This window comes from Crinia signifera, chromosome 7, assembly GCF_055691185.1.
Source record: "Crinia signifera chromosome 7, ASM5569118v1, whole genome shotgun sequence".
NCBI lineage: Eukaryota > Metazoa > Chordata > Amphibia > Anura > Myobatrachidae > Crinia > Crinia signifera.
In genome coordinates this window covers 34,861,103-34,884,512 of record NC_139223.1, presented here as the reverse complement: position 1 = coordinate 34,884,512, position 23,410 = coordinate 34,861,103, and the positions used below count along the sequence as shown (strand labels likewise).

Here is a 23,410-nt window from a genome sequence, read left to right as displayed (position 1 = left end):
TAACATTGTTCTTTATAGCATGCCACAGTTATTTCAGAAAACAAAATGTCATTGGACTGCATATTTAATCCTTAAAAACTTACCCCAAGCACAACATTGATGCGGTCAATGAATTCAAGCGCTATGGCTGAGGTCGTCAGGCTTTGTAACGTGAAGTTTAGGATGCCCTCATTATTCAGACCATTATTAGCAAGACAATAGTCAGCCCTCTGAGCACCAGACAGATCATTTATGGCTTCAGTCTAGTGGAAAAATGATGATCAGTAAATAATCTGTCATGTAGCTAGAATTACACACAAGATGCACCTGGCTTTGTGGACTTTTTAGAGAGCAGAGCACCCCGGCACTGTTTTCTCCCTGTGCCTACAGGTAGAGTACTAAGACCCACAGTCTTCTGGGAGGTGCAACCTGAGACCTGCTGTTAGCAGTAGCAGATATGACAGCAGACACGGGCCAGATGTACTAAGCTTGAAAAGTGATAAAATGGAGAGTGATAAACAGCCAGCCAATCAACTCGTAAATGCCATGTCACAGGCTGTGTTTGAAAAATGACAGGTATGAGTTGATTGGCTGGTGGTTTATCACTCTCTATTTTATCACTTTTCAAGGCTTAGTACATCTCACCCACTAATAGGTGAATTTAACCCCCCTGCCCCTCTAGTGTGACCCACTGGTATAAGCAGGGCCACCGAGAGGGTGGGGGAGTGGGTACAAATTACCTGGGCCCGGGCTTGCTAGAGGGGCCCGGCGGGGGCCCTGGTTCAAACCCCCCCTTCCACCCCGGTCAGCATGCACCTACAGCATGTGCTGTGCTGACAGCAGGCTCAGCATGAGTGTCTCACTGACAGCATGAGAGCTCATGCTGAGCCTGCTGTGCTGTAGGTGAGTGCTGCTGCTGCTGCTGGGGGGGGGGGGGGGGCGACAATAGAACCCCCCTCAACTTTAAAGTGTTTCTTCACCCCCCTTAAACGTTTTGGGGGTGTGACCTAATCGTGGGAGGTGGCCACGCCTCCTCGATTAGGCCATACCCCCAAAATTTTACAGGGGCCCGGCACACCTCTCGGAGACCCTGGGTATAGACGTCCACCCGGCAGGTCTACATCTCCCAGTACCCCTTGCACCTCCCAGCATCCCCAGTCCCCCCAAGCAGCTGCCGGGCACCCAGCAGGCCCTCTTAGAAGATGGAAGTAGACCACCAGCAGTTGGAAGATGGAGAGAGACTACCGAAAGCCACAGAGGCCACCTCCCCACCAGACATTAGAATGAAACACGTTGTTTCACTGTTTGCTTAAATTGACCAGTGTAGTTTAGTGCACGGTATACCCGTGTACGATACATAGGTCACTCCTGTGATTGAAACATTGAAGACTCTCTAAATCTAAAAACAAAAAAACAATAAAAGTAACAGGAGTTTTAAATGGCTAAAACACGCTGCTACAGATAATATACACATAGTGCTTTTCGGTGAAATTGATAAATGCACCTGTAGCAGCTGCTAGTCTCTCTCTCTGAATGAGTACATCATTGATTTAGCATTCATAATGCATACGGAAAATAGAGAAAGGTGAGGAGAATAGGGAAAGCTGGGGTCTTTACCACGTTGAAGTTGGGGAATTCTAGCAGTAATTCTGAAAATTTAGCATATTTTCCAAATGGTCCATAGTAAACTAGAATCCATTCAGAGGTGGTTCCATCAGGTGTCACGCAAGCTGAGCCTGGAGAAAAAAAATGGCCGCTATTATTCTTTGTTTATGAGAAGCCACAAAGAGTCCTCAGTGGTGTAAATGGATAGGCATGAAGACTAATAGTACAGCAAAAGTACAATGCACAATAGCAAAAATACAAGATATTACAAAAAAACGACAGACTGTGGGCCAGATGCGCTAAGCTTCAAAAGTGATAAAATGGAGAGTGATATACAGCCAGCCAATCAGCTCCTACCTGCCATGTCACAGACTGTGTTTGAAAAATGTCAGGCAGGAGCTGATTGGCTGGTGGTTTATCATTCTCCATTTTATCACTTTTGAAGCTTAGTGCATCTGGCCCAGGGAGAGATGACGATAATGTTAACAAGCGTAGGGCCACTCACTGTGGTCTGTAGGGGCTGGCATGTGGGAGTGACATGAGTGGTGGGGCAAAAAAACAGCTGTACATAATCCTGTACCCATTGGTATTCCATTTTCTGACGGCGAGCTATAACAGCTAGCAGTGCCGATTGCTCACTATCAGAGTATTCAACTGCCCCATAGCAGTTGCACTCCCTGTATATAACACATGTAACTGTGACAGGGAATGTGGCCCCTCTCAGTTCTGGGCCCAATAGCAGCTGCACTCCCTGCAGCTATAGTAGTTACACCCCTGTATATAACACATGTAACTGTGACAGGGAATGTGGCCCCTCTCAGTTCTGGGCCCCATAGCAGCTGCACTCCCTGCAGCTATAGTAGCTAAACCCCTGTATATAACACATGTAACTGTGACAGGGAAGGTGTCCCCTCTCAGCTCTGGCCCCATAGCAGCTGCACCCCCTGCACCTATGGCAGCTACACCCCTGTATATAACACATGTCACTGTGACAGGGAAGGTGGTCCCTCTCAGCTCTGGGCCCCATAGTAGCTGCACTCCCTGCACCTATGGTAGCTACACCCCTGTATATAACGCATGTAACGGTGACAGGGAATGTGGCCCCTCTCAGCTCTGGGTACCATAGCAGCTGCTTCCTGCACCTATGGTAGCGACACCCTGTATATGACACATGTCACTGTGACAGGGAAGTTGGCCCCTCTCAGCTCTGGGCCCCATAGCAGCAGCGCTCAGTGCACCTATGGCAGCTACACCCCTGTATATAACACATGTCACTGTGACAGGGAAGGTGGCCCCTCTCAGTACTGGGCCCCATAGCAGCTGCACCCCCTGCACCTATGGTAGCTACACCCCTGTATATAACACATGTCACTGTGACAGGGAAAGTTATGCCTTTGACCGAGTCACCTCCTTGAGTACATTTCAATGGTGCATGGTGCTGCTTCATACCAACAGGCATGGCCATGGCCCCATTACCTTGTCTTTACACCGGCCAACACTTTCTAGACCCAGGCCTAGATAATCTGTACCCACCTTCCCTTCCCCTTTTTCACCACCTCTGAGGGTTGATGGCAAGAGGGTAGTTGGCCCTTCTTAAGAGCTTGCATACTGCAGAGAGGGGGTGAACAACTGGAGGGTGACCCTGGAACAATATCATGAGGAGGGAGTGGGAGAGGAGAGGATAAGTTGGCTGGTGGGCTCCAGTATAAAAATGTGTTAGAATGTTTGAATCTTGGAAGCAGAATGAAGGGGAAGTGATCCGACTGAGGTGAGGCAGAGGAGAAGCTGAGGGCCAGGGTAGTGCGGACTGTGCGGCGCATGTGACGCGGCGGGGGAGCGGCGGGGATGTTGCCGAGCAACGCCCAGAGTATTTGTTACTAGTCAGGCGTCGGGGCGTTGCTCAGCCATTTTTGAATAAATAGCCGACGTCTGCTGGGAACAGACGCCGGTTAAAGCTTCTCCTTCAGCCTTGCCTGTGTGAAGTGTTCCTGGTTCCCTGGACGTCTGCCCGTTGTCCTGAATGTGCCAGCTGCCTGTCCTGTCATCTCAGCATTCTCCAGCCTGTCCACAGATAAGTCAGGGGTCATCCTGCAGTATCCTCTCTTACATTTATATTTTGGTATTGGTCACCTTTGTGCATTGCTGCGCCCCACTGTGTATTGTTACATTCTGGTTACCGGTGTGTACTATTGTTTTTGTGTACCATCTACTGAGTATTGTTACTCCTCTAGGCTTTTTGGGAGCTCCCCGTCCCTTGCAGAGGTATTTAGTCAGCTTGACCCCTTGCTTTCTTCTGGCCTTGACGGACGCGTTGACACGCACAAGACCTGGTGGCATCGGGGTTGGAGCCAGACTAACCGGCTCCTTCGAACACGGCTATTGTAGGTGAAGCCTAGTTCTGCACGTGTCTGTCAATTCCAGTCTGAGGCAACGGAGTTAGGGGGTGACGGTGAAACTCCCAGAGCCCTAACATGGAGATTTAGATGAAAGAGGAGACATTAAGGCAGTGGTTCCCAAATTGTGCATAGGGGAATCCTGGGTTGCCACAGACCACTTGCAGGTGTACAATGGGTTGGTGGTTCAGGAAAAATTCCAATTAATTTTGGTCAATGTAATAGGCACAACCAAAGCTTGTGGCTTCCAATCATTAATATGTGGACAAACAGAAGTGAATTCTGTCGCTGAAAACTTCCTGATATAAATAAGCTTCGGGGACGTATTCACAAAGGCACAGCACATATTGGCGGCAGGGGACCACACGAGAGCCTCGTATTCAGGGCATACTGTAGCGTTTGTAAATTTCTGTAGCATTTTTATATGCCAGAATAACAAGTTACAGTACAGCCATGTTCATATGTCAGCATTACCTTCTGAAGTCTGCCTGTTTGAATTATAGCCTGATAACAATGAAAAAACGGCCATTACTTGATCATTGTCCAGATCACTAAATACGCCACTGAATAACAGCACCCTGCATTGGAAAGAGAAGCAAAAATTAAGAATTAAACCACAGTGGCACAACTGGTCCGACCTATTCTCTCAAAGACCTTTCACATGCTGTAAAAGTTATACCTATATATATGTTTTATTATTTAAATATACAACCGCATATTTGAAGAGCTGTGAACTAGTTATTAGAGTAGGCAGCCATTTTGGTGGATACAACATCATACAGCCATATCATATCATATCAGAAGCTAGTGACATCACTGAGGTGCTGACTGATTTATATTCCTGAGGGCCTGGATCCTAGCGAAATGATTGGCTGCATTCATTCTCGTGAATATTAACTCGGCCCACAAAAATGGGTGCCTCCAGGCACTATACAGTTGGTAACACGTCCTCGTTAATCTCCATTATATAATCAGAAGCTACATTATTAATTCATGTCTACACTTTGGTGCTGTTTCATTGAATAAACAAAAAACACAAGTTCGTTTAATCAATTTTTTTTGCTTTTTCAATTGCACCTATTAATACTAGGTAGGAATTCATTTGTTGTGTGCTCACAGAGGGCCAGATGTACTAAGCTTGAAAAGTGATAAAATGGAGAGTGATAAACCAGTAGCCAATCAGCTCCTACCTGTCGTCATGTCACCGACTGTGTTTGAAATATGCCAAGAAGAAGCTGATTGGTTGGTGTTTCATCACTCTCTATTTTTTCACTTTTCAATGCTTAGTACAACTCGCCCATAATATTTTGATTTTTTTCCCCTCATTGCATTATGGGCCTAAGTCATAGCTGCGCGCTAATGCTTTGACAAGTGCGATGCTCTAGGATACGGAGCTGCCAAGTTCTAGGATACGGAGCTGCCAAGCTGCCAAGCTGCAAGTGCTGGTGTCACTCGGAAATGAATACAGACGCCCACCAGACTGCATTTTTTGGGGCGCATTCTGAACTACGCAGGCTTGTCCGGATCGCTCAGTAGGAGGGACGCAGTGGCTGCACGACATCACATGCAGCCGCCGCAGCCTCAAACATGGCTGACCCGTGCCGGGGTTCATAGCCAGGCTCCGTAGCAAGAGGGCAGCCAGTAATGTGCGCTTCGCTGTATAGTGATGCACCCGCAAAATTGTGCGCACGTTGGCCACTGTATATAAAAATCTATTAGGCCTGATGTACGCTTCCAATAAAGGAAAGATAATTGTTGTGGTATCCGTGTTGGAGAGGTGCGCGCTGCACCTATCTCCTTTGAAGGTAGCAGCAGAGGCCCGTAGGCTTTCTCCCCCCCCCCCGGCTAGTGTGCATCCCCCCAGTGTCCCAGCGTGCTGCCCTGTCCATTGGTGTCAGCCAGCACACCTGTAGTGTGTCCAATAGCGGGCCTTCAGAGAAGTTGTCAGCACGCCCTTAGTGTCCTGCGGAGAGTGTGTCCTGCGTAGGGATGGTCATCGACTATCGATGATTAGAAGGTTTTATGTCGATTAGTTTTGCCATTGATGGTGGAGAACCAGATGGTTTCCCACTATCGATGTCAAGCTTAAACGAATAGTTTTGTTTTGCTTTTTTCCTCAAGGGGCCACGGAACATACTGTAGCTCCGCTCCTGAAACCCTTGACGCCCTGCCTCCGTATTTTGATTGTCCCACAGGCCAATAAGTCAAAGAAAATGGATGACCATCAATATGTAAAAACATTGATGGTCCTCTATTGCATAGTAATACACTTTCGATGGCCAGTTGCACTTATCGATGCCAATGGCAACGATGGCCATCCCTAGTCCCGCCCTGATAGAGGATGGAGAGCCCATGCTGAGAATCTGACTGGACGGCGCTATTAGTAACAGCGCGTCCAGTGTCCCGGCAGCTAGATCCTGTAAATCATCGCCGGAGGGAAAGTGCTAGCCCTGCTATCCTGCCTCACAGCCAAGCTTCAGTGTCTGCAAAGAGACCTCCATTACCCTCCACCATCTACTGCAAGCTGCAGGAAGCAATATGTCCCTGCACCATACACCTGTACCAATACACCTGTGTACACCTGCCTATGAGGATGATTATACAGTATCTGCTTATACTGCATACTGCAAGTTAACCCTTCACTGACTGTTAACATTTTACTGCAATAAACCACAATTCCTGGTTACGTTTCCAAAAACGTGTGTCGTCTAACACCAACAATCCGATCCCTGGGTTGACAATGACTAGGGGGGAGATTCTCTAAACAAGAAATGCATTTTGGGATGCTGTAAGCATCCCTCGCCGGGTTAACGCGGGGCTTCTACCGCATCCCTCTGCCGCCCCGCGCCGACCCCCCGCCGCCCCGCATCGAACCCTCCCCCCTCACCTGTGTCCGGGCAGCACAGCGCAGTGCTGCCCGGACCTGTGACCTCCTCCCTGCACTGATCCTCTTCCGGGTGCAGGCAGGAGGAGAGCCCAGCGCAGCAGCAGCAGCGCCGGGTGTGTGAGGGAGCCGCCGGGACCTGCTGGGACCGGGCGACTCTCACCGCAAAGGACAGCTCTTAACGCAAGAGCTGTCCTTTGCCTTAATTATCGCATATGTTACAACATATGCGATAATTAAGTATGCGATGGGCGGCGAAGGGGGGCGGAGATTCTTAGAGAATCTCCCCCTAGGTCTGCCCGAAGCATGGCGATACACTTATATGGTGTTCGTGTCAACATATGTCTACACAGACAACAAAAAACCATGAGAAAACTTGCGTCGGATTTTTGAGGGTTGACCATGTCCATGCCAACCGTAAGCCTGTGTCGACCTTCTGTTAATGTTGACCTATGGGATGTCAACCATTTTTTAGGTGTAGATCTAAACACTGTCGACCATGAGTGGCAAGTGACCGTCGACCCCCCTATACCAAAATCTGATTGATGTCTATTTAAACGGAAACCAAACAATTCTGATGAATGATAGACAGCTGATTGGTTGCTATGGGTAACACCACCTCTTCATTTTTAGACGCTTTAGTAAATGTACCCCTTAGATTCTGGTCTAGATGGACTTACAGATTGCTTTGGGAGTCACAGTCCATGTTCTTTGGGAATTGCCCAATTTCCTCAGTGGTGATGCTAGTGATCACAATAGAAAAGTATGATCTGAACGATATGTAGTCCTGGACAGTGTGCAGGTTGCCAAGTGCTATAGGAAAGACAGCTGCGAACAACACAGCCTGGACAGAGGCGTCTGGCAGGTGCTTCCTGTTTTTCTAAACAGTGGGAGACAAGAAAAAAGAGAACATTGTTATTTACAGTATATATTTATCTATGAGGTGAAGTACCGCCACTGACCACTAGAGGCCGCTCGACAGACCAAATTACTCCTTTGTGTGCTAAAAGATGTCATAGTAGAAAGCGAAGGCAATTTTTGCAGGGACACTGATCTGTTTCAAACTTGCTGGATATGGAGAGAGGGAGCTGGGAAGACAGAGATTGGAGCTAGAAGCAGATAGGGACATAGGGTGGGGTGGAGAGTGCAAAAAAAGGGGCAGACTAGATGGGCCAAGTGGTTCTTATCTGCCGTCAAATTCAAATTCTATGTAAAACTGTCACAGATCAAAGTGACAGTAAAAACGGGCACAGCTCAAAGTGAAGTACATGGCAGAAGCCGTCATTTGGGCTTTTAACTAGTGTATATATATATATACCTTCACAGAGACATTACTGGGCGACCCTTACTAAGAGCAAGCTATATAAATTACTGCAGGACCCTCACTAAGAGCCAGTGCCAGATTAAGCCTTCGGGGGGCCCGGGGCACTTTAGCCAGGGGGGCACCCTCGCACTTGTCATTACTGGCCGCACACTGCATGGGAGAATATTACACTGTCAAAGCACAGAGTAAAGGCAGTATAAACTTAGTCAATGGGTAACTGCATATATATATATATATATATATATATATATATATATATACATACACACACACACATACACATAAATACATACCATATGAAAAGCCTGTGTTTGTCCCTCTGCACCTTACTCTGTAGGAGACCTCACAGTCCTAATGCTGCCTTTGATTAAAAACCCTCCCATGACTAAGCTGCTGTTCTCCATGGGCATGTAATGAGCTCCACCAATTAGAGCTCAGCACAAACCTCTCAGCCTCTGCCCTCTGGTTTAAAGTGTCATGGGACTTAGTCAACTCCCAGTAATGCACTGCACACTTGTGCAATCAGTGTGCCTTGGCTCCCGATGCTCAGCACCATTAATCATTGTCTCATTGGCAGATAGGTGAAGCTGCAGCACTACCCCACTCCCATGCACAAAACCTTTAGCTAAAAAAAAAAATAATATATATATTTTTTAAAATACATGCCAACCACAGGGGGCCCCTAGCTAGTGGGGGGCCCGGGGGCAGTGACCCCTTGTGCCTCCATTATAATCCGGCCCTGCTAAGAGCACGCTTCACATAGACATTACTGCAGGACCCACACTAAGAGCACGCTACACATAGACATTACTGCAGGACCCTCATTAAGAGCACGTTACACAGTGACATTACTGCAGGACCCTCACTAAGAGCACACTACACAGTGACATTACTGCAGGACCCTCACTAAGAGTATGCTACACAAAGACATTACTGCAGGTCCCTCACTAAGAGCACGCTACACATATACATTACTGCAGGACCCCCACTAAGAGCACGCTACACAGTGACATTACTGCAGGTCTCTCACTAAGAGCACGCTACACAAAGACATTACTGCAGGTCCCTCACTAAGAGCACGTTACACAGAGACATTACTGCAGGTCCCTCACTAAGAGCACACTACACAGAGACATTACTACAGGTCCCTCACTAAGAGCACGTTACACATAGACACTACTGCAGGACCCTCACTAAGAGCACACTACACATAGACATTACTGCAGGACCCTCAATAAGAGCACGTTACACAGAGACATTACTGAAGGTCCCTGACTAAGAGCACGCTACACAAAGACATTACTGCAGGTCCCTCACTAAGAGCACGTTACACAGAGACATTACTGCAGGACCCCCACTAAGAGCACACTACACATAGACATTACTGCAGGACCCTCACTAAGAGCACACTACACATAGACATTACTGCAGGACCCTCAATAAGAGCACGTTACACAGAGACATTTCTGAAGGTCCCTCACTAAGAGCACGCTACACAAAGACATTACTGCAGGTCCCTCACTAAGAGCACGTTACACAGAGACATTACTGCAGGACCCCCACTAAGAGCACACTACACATAGACATTACTGCAGGACCCTCACTAAGAGCACACTACACATAGACATTACTGCAGGACCCTCAATAAGAGCACGTTACACAGAGACATTACTGAAGGTCCCTCACTAAGAGCATGCTACACAAAGACATTACTGCAGGTCCCTCACTAAGAGCACGTTACACAGAGACATTACTGCAGGACCCTCACTAATAGCGAGCTTCACATAGACATTACTGCAGGTCCCTCACTAAGAGCACGTTACACAGAGACATTGCTGTGGTACTGAGGAACTCACCAGTTTGGTCACTCTGGTACACTCAGCCATGAAGGAAACAATTTCCATGTATTTATACTCCACTAGTACTCCCACAATCTGAACTGCTTCTGTCATGTCTTGGACTGCCGTGCCGTTAACGAAAAAGTTTCCCATTTGTTCACCAGTCAAAGATTCCAAGGCGTCAAGCTGGAACATAGTAGAATCATAAAGATATAAATTATGTAGTAAAGGTTATCATTAGGAAACTACTTAATAAACAGCTAATTTATAAATGAAAAATTGATTTGCACAATTAAAAACTTTCTTGATTGCTAGCATGCTCGGGGCTGATATGACATTTTGGATCACGGCTCTCAGGATCCCGACAGAGAGATTCCAGCGGGGAAGCACAGCAAGGCCCTTTGTGGGAGGGAGAATAGGCCCTGTGCGCCAGGATTCCGGCTGGCGGTAATTTCAGCAGTCGGGATCTTGGTGTCGGCATGTTGGTGTCAGCATATTAAGTTATTAACTACATCTCATTCCTATAATGTAATATCACATTACAACGGCACCAAGGAATATAACACTCTGTATATTCACAGTTTGGATATAAGATTGACAAGGGATGGTATTGAAATGGCGCTGCTTGGGATGCTGACGGTCAGACAACCGTGAGCGGCATCACAATGCGCTGACACCCGGGTGTAAGTATACTAACTATCCCTGGTTACAGCATCTGTGGGATATAAGTAGTCAGTTTCCACTGTCAAGCATCTGTAATCATTAGTAAAAGGGGTTTACTGGTGGAATCCTTGGTAACGTCAATGACCACCCAAGCAGAATTGATTTAACTAACAAAGTCGCTGAACGCCGGTTACAGAAGACATACCGCATTAAATTCCTTGTAGTAAATTCCAAATATGTAGAATTTTATAAGGACGGAGAACTTAAAATAAACATTGCTGATGTAACTTTTACTGTCGTTATATAGATTGCTGAGGACATCTGTGGGAACAAGAGTTATAAATTATAATATGTATTTTCAGGTGTTAAAAGGACAGTATCAGACTAGATAATATAAGGACCATAAAGCAGTAGGTTTAGTGTGTTACCGTTGGAGCCATCAAAGTTGTAGCTGAGGTAAGCCAGCATCTGGTCAGCAATGGCAGTGGCTGTGACGTTATCGTACTGGTTATAGGCACTGCTGAGACCACCGAACCTGTGGATTGGGACAAACATCAATTGCTTTATTAGTTTTAGTTTTTATTTCCATGGCGTCCTAACTTTTTATCTTACTAGTCTATGTAGAGGCAGGCAGCTGCAGGTGAATGAAGAAGACGGCAGCACAAATGTGTCCTCCAACCTATATCCTTGCTGCAGCCACATTAACATTTTAGTCACACCATACTGAGTAGCGCCCAGCATCTTTATGGACGTCTTTTGCCAATAAACTGTATTTTAGGGCCTTATTCTAGTTTACTCATTCTGACAAATTCCTTCTTAAGCTTCCCATACACGCCCCGATACGGGCGTGCGTTGTGGGCTTAAATAGCGCGGATCACATTGCATTGCACATGCAATGCAATGTGATGAGAACTAAGTACAAAAAGTATGTGCAAGCACATACTTTTTGTACTGTGCGATGAGGTGCGCGGGAGCGCGCACCTCAAAGCACAAAACGCACAGCCCGGCATCGCAGCGTGTATGGGCTGCTTTAGATGGACAAAACCATGTGCACTGCAGGTGCGGCAGATGTTACTTGTGCAGAGAGAATTAGATTTGGGTGGGGTTTTACAGTATATTGTAGTGTAAAAATAAAGCAGCCAGTATTTTCCCTGCACAGAAACAAAATAACTCACCCAAATCTAATTCTCTCTGCACATGTTACATCTGCCCCCCCCCCCCCCCCCCTGCAGTGAACATGGTTTTGTCCATCTAAGAAGGATTTTGTCAGAAAGAGTAAACTAGAATAAGGCCCTTAGTCTCATCACAGGACGCACAAGCAGTGTTTTACTGCACAAGCAGTGTCCTTCTGGAATCTGCTGAAAACTGCCCTCCAAAAATGGCCGCCTCCCTGAAGGAGACAGATGCTAAAGATCCTACTAGACCTCTAGCTTCTGTCAGGGGAGCGCAGCATGTACACCCAGAAGTGCCAGATTCCAGGAATATTCGTGTGCCTGCAAGCAAGAAGCCTGTGGCAACGAGCATGTATTGTAATCCCTGGCAGTGAGCAAGAAACCCCCGGCAACAAACAGTTACATGAATTCATTACAACTAATCTATGGGGAGGGGGGTGGGAGGGGTGGCACAAAATTTCTAGTTACGCTACTGGATGGGCATAAATATAAAAAGTGTGAGTAGATATACTTCCTAATATTTATATGTTCCCCTGAGACAATTATGCACCAAAACCTAAGGAGTCATGAGCGGAAATGTTTAGACCAGGCATGTCCAACGTTGGCCCTCCAGATGTTTTGAAACTACACATCCCAGCATGCTTTTCAAAAGTTTTAGCATTCTCTAATAGCAAAACTGTGGCAAAGCATGCTGGGATGTGTAGTTTCACAACATCTGGAGGGCCAACGTTGGACATGCCTGGTTTAGACAATGGAATTTAAACATAAAAGGCAATAATCACATACATTGCACCTTGCGCACAGTGGACAAAACTTTCAGCCTGAATATTGAGGAGTTGTATCAAAGCTTGGAGAGACACAAAGGGGAGAGAGATAAAGTACTTACCATCAGTTCCAGTAATTTTTTTAATGCATCATTCCACAGGGCATATCTCCGAACTCCAAGGCTTAGCACATCTACCCAGGTGTTTGAAAAATTACAAATAGGTATAACAAATAACCAGGAGCTGATTGGTTGGTGCTTTATGAATCTCTACCTTATCTCTCTCCAATCTTTGATAACTACACTCCTGAGCTGCAGCATGTAATATGTGGTGCCTTTTATTGAGATTTTACCCTACAGATCCGCGCTAACTATAAATGCAGCGTTCTATCGAGAGAAGTAGTTTTATCTATAACCCTGGAATGATACTTACAATGTACTGTAGAGGTTAGAGCTCATGGTCAGTGGGATTTTCTGAACCAGTTTCACGCTTATAAAAACAAAGAAGATCTGGAATCTGTCCTGAAACTGCCCCATCATCTCTGTCGTAATAGAGTTCAAATTCTTTATCAGGTTGGAAAATAAGAAATCCATGCATTCTTTCCCAACGTCCGCTGCCAGGGACTGGGTATTCAGCTAGAAAAGAAAGATCTACCGTGAGCCAGCAGCAATCGTCTTGGTGGTTTATTCACATGGTGGGCAGTGCTGGACAGTCACCATACAAATGCGTGAGTACAAAAGTGGTATAATTAGACCAGTACAAGAACGTACACATGTATAAAACATACTTGCCTTGTCTCCCGCAAGTGTCGAGAGAGGATAAGGAAATTAACAGGGGGCAAGGCTAAAAGACATGAATTTGCCTGATTTAGCCTCATGCCCTATCGGGGACCATGAAATCGTGGCATTTGGGGGGTAGGGGGCTAATGATGGCCTCCGCTTTAAAACTCTCTTTTCTGGGGGAGAAGCACAAAACATAACATATACTGGGGCAGCCTGGTGAAGGGATAAAGTGGAGATAAACCAGAAGGTGATAAATGTATCAGCCAATTAACTCCTAACAGTTATTTTTTAAATACAGCGGATTGGCTGGTGTGTTATCACCTTCTACTTTATTTCCACTTGATCTCTTCACCAGGCTTAATACATCTGTCCCACAGTGAGGCAGGCAAAGGGGGCCAGTCATGATATGTAAGTAAGTAGGCTAGTGGGAAGGTATACACTCTGTATGTACTACTTCTTTTGGTACTTATATGTTAGTTGGGCGCCCACTAGGCCATTTGCTTAGTTTTCTGCGTCGCCTCGCGGGGCTCGCTACGTTCGCCACGCTTCGGGCTCGGTGGCTCGCTGCACTCGCCACACTATATAAAACTTTCCCATACTTTCATGGGAAGTAGGGATGCCAATCCCGGGGCATTTTTTCAATCCCGGATTCCGGGATTGAAAAATGCTCAATCCCGGGATTCTCGGGATCCCCGGATTGGCATCCCTAAAAGAAAAACACACCCTGTCCACCCCTATATGGGCGGGCAGGTGCGTGGCAGCCGGGAGCGGGGCAGAGCAGCGCTGCGGGGGTGTAGATTTACTTACAGGCTGGCGGGAGCGGGGCAGACAGCGGCGCTGCGGTGATGCTTGCCTGCCTCCGGGCAGGTAGCGGCGGCACCAGAAGCAGGAGGGGAAGCTAGGAGTCGGCCAAGAGCGGTCCTCTGTAGCAGGACGCTGGCCTGTGCAGCGTGACAGTCAGAGGTCACGCTTCGCAGGCCGCACGCCGGGGTCGGGAACAGCCGGGCAGTTTCTGAGCGGGTGCTCAGAAGCTGCCTGGCATTAGACTGCGCATGCGCAGTCTAATCCCAAAATCCCGGGATTGGATACTCCAATCCCGGAATTGAAATCCCGGACATTTTGGGGCTAAATCCCGGGATCCCGCCTATCCCGATCCCGGGATTGGCCACCCTGAGGCAGGCAGCATTCAGCAAACTGTATCGCACCAGGACGGTAGTGTTTCTGTGATCGCTGGGAATAATGGTTAGCATTTTTCAGACCAGACCTCATGCATTGTGTTAGCATTACAAACAATAGAGTAACATACAAAATCAATACCTGATGGCCCAAAAAATAATTGTTACCTTTCGGTACTCGATGTTGAAATTTTGCAGAAACAAGTAAATGACAGTTGCGGACACTGTACCATCCGCCCCCGCCAGAGACTGTAGAACCAACATAGTTGTATTCAAGTCTTTCAAAGCCCCCATGTTGACAAGGAAGTCCACTTTCTGGGTTACACTGGTAAAGGCGATGACTGAGGTCTGGGAAACAAATATTCAGGTTTATTATCTCGCCGTTGTTGGTTTTCCAGATCATCGTTTCAAAATTAATTTATTCATTTCAACCCAACATTAAACAATGATCAAGTGACATTACAATTGCGATCTCACATCTCCAATATAAATAATTACATTTAAACAAGTAATAGAAATTGAAACTAACAATTACAGATGGAAAGAAACTATTCCGCAACCTGCTGGTACAACATCTATGACACATATAGGGTGAGATTTAATAGGATGAGAGATTCAGAAAGTAAGAGATCTGGTAAGAAATCTCCAGTTTTTTTTAAAGCGGCAATCATTTACACTACAAAATAAAACTGTTTTTTGCAGTGTAAATGATTGCCGCTTAAAAAAAAACCTAGAGATTTCTTACCAAATCTCTCACTTTCTGAATCTCTTCTCCTATTAAATCTCACCCATAGCGTTTCTTTCAGGGCAACAAGTAAAAAAGAGACTTGGGCACCAGGATCAGCCATGATCTTATTTTAGTAGCTTTCACTTAGTTTCTCCTAAGAAATATGTACTCCATTTTTGGCAGAAATTGCACAATTATTTTCTCAGCAGCTATAAGATTCATGTTGAAGTGTAGAGAGGTAAAATACCAGCCAATCAGCTCCTAGCTAAAATGTTACCGGCTGTGTTTGAAAAATGACAAGAGTTGATGGTTGGTAATCTCTATCTTTCTAAAGCATAGTACTGTACATCTTTCCCATAGTGAGAACATGTAAAATTCCAGTAAATTTGGAGGATTATAATGACATGGTAATAACATTTTTAAATAATTTGTCTCAGTATACCAGTTGTCTCCTTAAAAAATAAAAGTCTTCCCAAATACAGCAAAAATAGGAAAAGACCACTATAGATAATCAGTAAGATTAATAGTTTAGAATTTAAATCCATGAATCCTCTCTACCCTTAATTGCCTAGTCTCCTGAATTTGTTGGCAGGCTTCAGAAAGAACTCAAAAGTCACCCGATTTCAGTTGCATGCCACGAACCGGGCAGCTACTTAGCGAGTGAAGTGGGCATCAGGTCAGCCAATTACGTGGTTCTGGCTAAATCATGTCATCATAGTCAAGCCAACCGCTTTATAATGTAACATGATTGTAGCAGCCACACCCCATGTACCGCCTTATTTGCATTACTTCCTAAAATGGGTGTTTTTGGGCATATCACGCAATAGTTTTAAATAATTATGCATTTAGACTGCAAGTGAGCATATCCCGCTCATATTTTGCTTTTGAAATTAAGTTGTAGCATTAACCAGATGGACAGGGCGGTATTGACCCTTTGCAGCTATTTAGATTCCACCTGTAGTTATTCTTGTATACTTCAGAATATGGATAGATGAATGATTGGTTGGTGCGGTGGGCATGGATGAGATGGGTATTGATGAGGTGGGTATGGATAAGGGAAGTATGGAAGAGGTAGATATGGATGAGGGATGTATGGATGACATGCGGATGGATGAGGTAGGTTTGGATGAGGTAAGTATAGATGAGGTGGGTAAGGATGAGGTAGGAATGGATGAGGAAGGAATGGATTAGATGGGCATGATTAAGGTAGGTGTGCAAGAGGTAGGTATGGATGAGGTTGTTATGGATGCAGTAGGTTTGGATGAGGTACTGTAGTTATAAATGAGGAGGGTATGGATGAAGTAGGTATGAATGAGGTAGGTATGGATGAGGTAGGTATGGAAGAGGTAGGTATGGATGAGGATGGTATGGATGAAGTAGGTATGAATAAGGTAAGTATGGATGAGGTAAAAAAAGAACAACATATGTAATATTGCTTCAGACACTTACCACATCAAAAGCGGGGTATAATTTTATCACGACATCCAAGGAAATTAACTGGAAGAACCTTTTCATTGTACTGTTCACATACATTAGTGAATTTTCAGAAATGCTTGTGCATCCTGGAAAATAGTAAAGCAAGTATGCATAAGCAGGCATATAGTGACAGTGACATATAGGGCGAGATGTAAATTCGCACATGTAATAGGGTGCAAATTTTTGGTCAAAGTCAGAAATCACTTGCGATTTCTGGCAATTTTTTACAAATGGGAATGTGCGATTTTTAGTAAAGGTGAGATTTTTAGCAATGGGACAGACATCATTGGGATTCCCGTGACGCACATCACTGGTTTTCCAGTCCGAGAGAGGAGTGGGTTATGCGGCTCCTTTTGTCCAGTGCTGTTGGCATGCTTTTTTTTTTTTTTTTTTTGAACCCTGGACAAGTGGAGCGATCCAGTGTGGGAGCCAGGCATGGTGAGTATGTGTGATTGATTGAGTGTATGTTTGCGTGTGTGCATGTATGTGAATAAAGTTTTGCTATTCAGGTGTGTGTGTGTGTGTGTGTGCGTGTATTTAATTCTATTTTGTTTATGCAGTGTTTATGCAGTGGAACTACAAGTCCAAGCAGGCCCATTAATGCCCCCACATGCTGGGACTTGTAATTTCACTGAATAACCCAATGCAATTTTTACAGTCTATTTTTCACCACAAAATTATCAGCCTGGCGTCGACTGCCCAGGGTAAAGGCTGGGGGCCCTTTATTGGGGTGGTCCCCACTCCCCCAGGTACCCCATCCAGGGCTGACCATGTGACGACCAGGGGACCTTTTGTAAAAAGTGTTCCTAACTGCAGCATGACACCTCTGGCTGTTGGAACCCGGTGCTGGTTCTAAAATACAAGGGATCCCCACACTTGTTGTCCCCCGTATTCTTGGAACCAGGACTGGTCCAAGAGCCCGGTGCTGGTTTCTTAAATACGGGGGATCCCATCGCATTTTTCCCCCCGTATTTGGAAAACCGGGGCTGGTTATGCTCGGGGGGGGGGAGCACATCATTTTAAAAATAGTATTTTTTTCACTTTTAGACACTTTTATGGACAGATTTATGCACAGATCTCACTGATCTGTGCATGGTTCTGTCAAACTCGTCCTCCTGGACCTGGTCTATTTTTTTGTGATTTTTGGTAATGTTTAGGGTGCTATGTGAAAAATGGCTCCCTAATACTTTTGCCATTTTCATGTTTTCTATGAGGAAAACATCTGGATGCGATTTTTGAAGTGCGATTTTTATTTGGCCACAGAAAAACGTGCGATTTTTGCCCCAAATCGCACGGTACTACATGTGTGGTTTTCGTAAAAACGTGCAAATTCAGCCATTTTTGCCCCAAAAATCGCACATCTCTAAAAATCACACCCTATTACATGTCAACCATAGCGACGTAAGCAGTGACATACAGTGACATACTGTATATTAAAATATAGTGACAGTGACATAAGCAGTAACATACTGTATAAGGCCAGATGTATCAAGCTTCAAAAAGTGATAAAATGGAGAGTGATACACAGCCAGCCAATCAGCTCCTGTCATGTTACAGGCTAGGTTTAAAAAATGACAGGAACTTGTGTAATATCACGGCGCCCGGCTACGCTACGTTTTCAGCATAGGCTAAGCTACGTTGTCCCCAACGGCTGCCTAGCGTAGTCAGCGTAGTGTCCCAGTCAGTCAGCATAGTCACCGTACTGTCCCCGCGATCTGCAGCTCTGTCCCCAGCAAGCCTAGTGAGCGCCTCCCACACAGCGCTAGTGACTGACAGACCCCCTGCACTGGCGGACGCCAGCGGAGAGACGCTCCATCTGCCGAGAGTATCAGACTGGCAAATGCCTCCTTTTCAAACCACGACTATCCATGCCAGCCCGAAGCAGAACGAGCACAGCGAGGTGGACGCATTATGAGTCCTCCCGACCTGTTCATACCCCCACTACCCCACTATACACATCGGCCAGGAGTTGATTTTTTAAAGTGTGGCAAGCACAGTGAGCCACCAATGGCCGAAGCGTGGCAGGCACAGCGAGCCCCACGAGGGGACGCGCAAAACAAGGCCAAAGCGTGGGGAGCTCAACGAGCCCAGCGAGGGGATGCGGAATACACATCAAGTAATTCACGTCCCCTCATGGGGGTCGCTGCGCTCGCCACGCTTCACAAAATCAACTCCACGCCTTTGTGGATAGTGGTGGTATGAACAGGTCAGGAGGACATGTAACGCGTCCCCTTGCGGGACTCGCTGCGCACGCCAGGATTCGGACTGACGTGGATAGTGGGGGTGTTTCAGGAACACATTCACACCTGTCATGTCAGGCAGGTTAAAATGGTCAATGGTTCCCACACAATGTTATAAGCACTAACTGCGTAATGCTGACTGACTACGCTAACTGCGTAATGCTGACTGACTACGTAAGCTTCAACTAGCTGCGAATGTACCGACTACACTGGCCCGCGGGAACACTACGCTGATTCTGACAGGGGCGCTGACTACGATAACTACGCTGGCCGCGGGAACACTACGCTGATTCTGACAGGGACACTACATTGACTATGTACAGTAACTGCCGCCGTGAAACTACACAAGTACCAAATGACAGGTAGGAGACTATACACAAGCAGAGCCCTTTCCTGAGTACCCCGCGGCAGACAGACCAATCACGTCGTAGCATACAGTGGTGGAAATTTACTAAGATAATAAGATGGTTTCAGATGTGATGTTGCTATGGGCAACCAGTTAGATTCTATCTATTATCTTCTAGAATGTGCTAAATAAATAAGTAGATTCCGATTGGTTGCCCATAGCAAAATCCCATTTGCAATAGAACTCCCTATTTCCCCCTGTATGTCTCATTATTTTTGTTGATGGCTATGTCCCTGTCAATATGGCAGCTATGTAGATGCGTTGCTAACACAAAATGCACATTCTGCAGGGAAATGACAGTTGTGGTACCCTTGAGACTTGTGCTGTTGAGACGGCCAATAATCCAGGTGGCAATGTATCCCTGGGTTTCCACAGACATGCCACTGAAGCCTTGGTCCAAATAGTAGACACTAGAAAATACAGAAGAATGCAGACATGTCAGTGGTCTATGCGCCGAGTGGAAGCAGCTTTAGCATTCTTATAAGGCATGATTCAAGAACCGAGGAGAGTAAAATAGTGTTGAAAGACATAGGGGTACATTTTTCAAAAGCTTCTAAAGGTGAAAAGTGGGGATCTTGCCCATAGCAACCAATGAGATTCTAGATATGATTTCTATATTGCATCCTAGCACATGATAGACTGAGCCTGATTGGTTGCTATGGGCAACATGATTACTTTTTACTTCTAGAAGCTTTAGTACTGTAAATACTCCCCCCAGATACTGGTCCCACCACTCCCAGAAAACAGGGCTGACCCCCCCCCCCCGCCCCCATTTTCTAAACGATGACCATCGCAAGTCATGTGTTGAAAAGTATCTCTCTCAAATGGTCACTCGTTATTATGCCTCTCTTCTGCTTTCTGGCTCTCCTTTCAGCCTTGAAAAGAGATAAAATGGAGAGTGATAAGCCAACAACCTATCAGCTCGTACCTGTCATTTTTCAAACACAGCCTGTGACATGGCAGGTAAGAGCTGATTGGTTAGCAGTTTATCACTCTCCATTTTGTCACTTTTAAAGATTAGTAGTACATCTGGGTCTTAAGTCTTTCTTTCTCTGTCTCTCCCTCATTCTAGCTCCCTCTCTTTCTGGCTATCTTTCTCCACCCCTTTTTCATTCCTCCTCTTTTTCCTTCTCTCTATCTCTCTCCTCACTCTACCTCTTTCTCTTCCCTTTTCTGTCGATCTCTCTGGTTTTGATGAGCCTATTTACGATTGATCACATATTCAATGACAACGTGGCACAATGTTAGCTCTCAGGATTGTAATCGCATCGGGGGCTGCACAGCTCCCATTTCCGCTGAGAGTCCTGGTGGAACCATCTGACAACTGCAAATGAGATGTATGTCATAGGCTACAACGTGCTACTGCCATCTTCAGTGCCAGCCAGTGACTTAGTACATCTCGCCCGCTCTCTGTGGGTTTGAAAATGTGCCCAAAAAGCTCCAAAATTGCCATTATTTTTGGACCTTGGGCCTGATTCAGACTCAGTGGTAATTTTACAAAGTTTTGCAGAATTACTACTGGTGGCGATAGCCTGTATGTGGGGGTGGGGGGGGGGTGTGTCACTCCCCGTGTTCCTCCCTGCAAGGTGCGCCTACAATTTTGTAGGCAAATTGCTAAAGCGCAAGCGCTTTGCTACACAGCGGAGCATGCGCATTTTATCAATTGCCACCTAGCTGCCAAACGCCTGGGTATGACCAGTGAGGGGGAAGTGGGGGGGATCGAAGTTCCATCACCTCTAATGGTATGGGGAACTAGTTGTCCCTCTATCACAGTCCTGCGCAGTAATTCCAACAGAAAAGACTCTCCCAGCAGCATTCTTTTTTGGCACACCATATGTGATTTCAAGTTGTCACAAGGTACTATTGCTGTGGGCATTATGTGCAAAAAGGAAGTACTACTATGGCCATTGTGTATAAGCAACGCTACTGTATTTCATACATGTATATGGAGTACTACTGTGTAGCGTAACATGAAAAAAGGGCACTACTAGAGGTCATAATGTGAGTAAGGAGCACTACATATGGTGTAATGTGAATGAGATTGTGCTACCGTATGAAATTATTTAAATTGGGGGTACAATTGTATGACCGGTGTCCCTTTATAAAGTATGGGAGGTAGGGTATACATTTATAGTTTGCAGGGGGGGTGCCAAAAACCCTGGCACTGGCCCAGATTTTCCTAATAGGTGTGGGGGGGGGTCATCGATGGCAGGGGAAATGAGTTCCATCACCTCTCCATGATCACTTTAAGCCCTGGGTATGATGTCACAAAGCCTACGTGGTAAGGGGCGGGATGTATCGCATAGTGGGTGAGATGCTTAGTACACTGGGCCCAGTATGTTTTTGTCATATGAAACCTTGGCAGCAACTTTGTACTTTCATAATATAATATAACAGCCTTTCCCAGAGACTAATTATGTGCTTGTTTGGTCCTTAAATGACTGGGATCAATGTTCTTGTCCATTGCAATAAAGCACTTACACAGTGGTCATGCTGAGACAGTCCGGTATTTTGATGTAATCCAGAGTTGAAGGTGTAAAGAACTTTATCAACAGAGGTATTCGGAATTCAAATAAAGTTTCCAGATATGATTGGTCGGCAGTTTGAAGGTTCTTATTTACAATTTTCAGATAAGAACTCAGAATGTAATCTCCCACTTGTTCATCTTCTATGACAATATTGTTCTGGCGAAGACCAAAAAAAGACCATCAATAACTCAAATGATACGTTACACATGTTCCTAAAACGTATTATGTATATTTCAGCCCAGAGGCAATAAATGAATCACCATCCAAGTATTGGAAAACTTATTTCACCCACCGACTGATGCTCAATGCCAGAAGATTTACTTTACGAAAATCTCCGTGAGAGATGTATAAAATAGCCGCTAAAAATGCCAGCGCCGCTACCTTTGTTATATAAATTCAAATACAAAATGTGTGAAAAGTTATTGAGGAAAATGTACTAGGATGAGAGATTCAGACTGTGAGAGATTTGGTAAGAAATCTCCAGTTTTTTAAAGAGGCAATCATTTACCCTGCAAAATCAAACTGCTTTTGCAGTGTAAATGATTGCTGCTTTAATAAAAAAAAAAAATGGAGATTTCTTACCAAGTCTCGCACTTTCTGAATCTTTCACCCTATTACGTTTCACCCTATATTTCCTATATAAGGTAAACATTCCAGGTCACTATGATGAATAAATAGGCCAAGTGAATTTTGCGAAATTCACTTGGCACTTAAAGGGTTACACCCAAATGACAATGCTTTATTTGATAGAATGTTAGTGTGAAACCTACCTTGTTTGCTGTGGCGGTGAACTGTGCAAAACAGGTATCTACACTAGCAGCTGTCCGGTTGTTCAGTTCCCCAAATACCATGATAGTAAAGTCCAAACTCAGATATACATCAGAAAGCACAATCATGTCTCCGAGCTGTTCATCGCTCAGTAATGCCAGGACCCCACTTTCCCTCTAAACCAGGGGAAGAATGAATTAGCAGGGGGACAATATATGGCAATAACATTTCAACATTAAATTGACCTTTGACAAATATAATAAATTCAGAGAATAACAACTTATATACATACAATTATATACATACATATATATATATATATATATATATATATATATATATATATACCTTTTTGGCAGGGGGGGTGCAAGTTTAATAGTTACACCACTGGGGCTAGTGCATGCCCAGTATTTCCTGGGCATGCCCACAAAAACGGTGGGTGCTCCCAGAAAAACGCTGGACATCCCCATGCGAACACAGATGTGACGAAGCCTGCACCGGGCGGGCATCTGACTTAACATGACGTCACCGTCCACCCACTGTTCGGCCATCTCCGGGCCAGATAAAAGTCTGATCGGAATGATTGTTATCTGCAAGTGGGACGTATTTCTAGATGCAGTGCTCAGCCAGGTGCCGGGAGGTCTTTACATGTGCGATGTGCGCTACCCCCCGCCAACCCTTCTGGC

General features: G+C 45.5%; 1 protein-coding gene across 1 annotated transcript in view; it reads right to left on the bottom strand.

The window, feature by feature from the left end:
- The window catches only part of LOC146020035 (uncharacterized), a 50,145-nt gene extending 27,251 nt beyond the window's left edge, over positions 1–22,894 (bottom strand). Inside the window, exons 1-13 of the mRNA XM_083152795.1 lie at positions 22,727–22,894; positions 21,910–22,112; positions 19,738–19,838; positions 16,756–16,868; positions 14,748–14,927; positions 13,055–13,257; positions 11,115–11,221; positions 10,892–11,007; positions 10,042–10,209; positions 7,542–7,741; positions 4,452–4,555; positions 1,597–1,715; positions 84–242 (exon numbers count right to left, since the gene is read on the bottom strand). Coding sequence (XP_083008921.1) covers positions 84–242; positions 1,597–1,715; positions 4,452–4,555; positions 7,542–7,741; positions 10,042–10,209; positions 10,892–11,007; positions 11,115–11,221; positions 13,055–13,257; positions 14,748–14,927; positions 16,756–16,868; positions 19,738–19,838; positions 21,910–22,112; positions 22,727–22,852 — 1,899 coding nt within the window. The 5' untranslated portion in view covers positions 22,853–22,894. The remainder of the gene's footprint in view (positions 1–83; positions 243–1,596; positions 1,716–4,451; positions 4,556–7,541; positions 7,742–10,041; positions 10,210–10,891; positions 11,008–11,114; positions 11,222–13,054; positions 13,258–14,747; positions 14,928–16,755; positions 16,869–19,737; positions 19,839–21,909; positions 22,113–22,726) is intronic.
- Between the last annotated feature and the right edge of the window lie 516 nt (positions 22,895–23,410).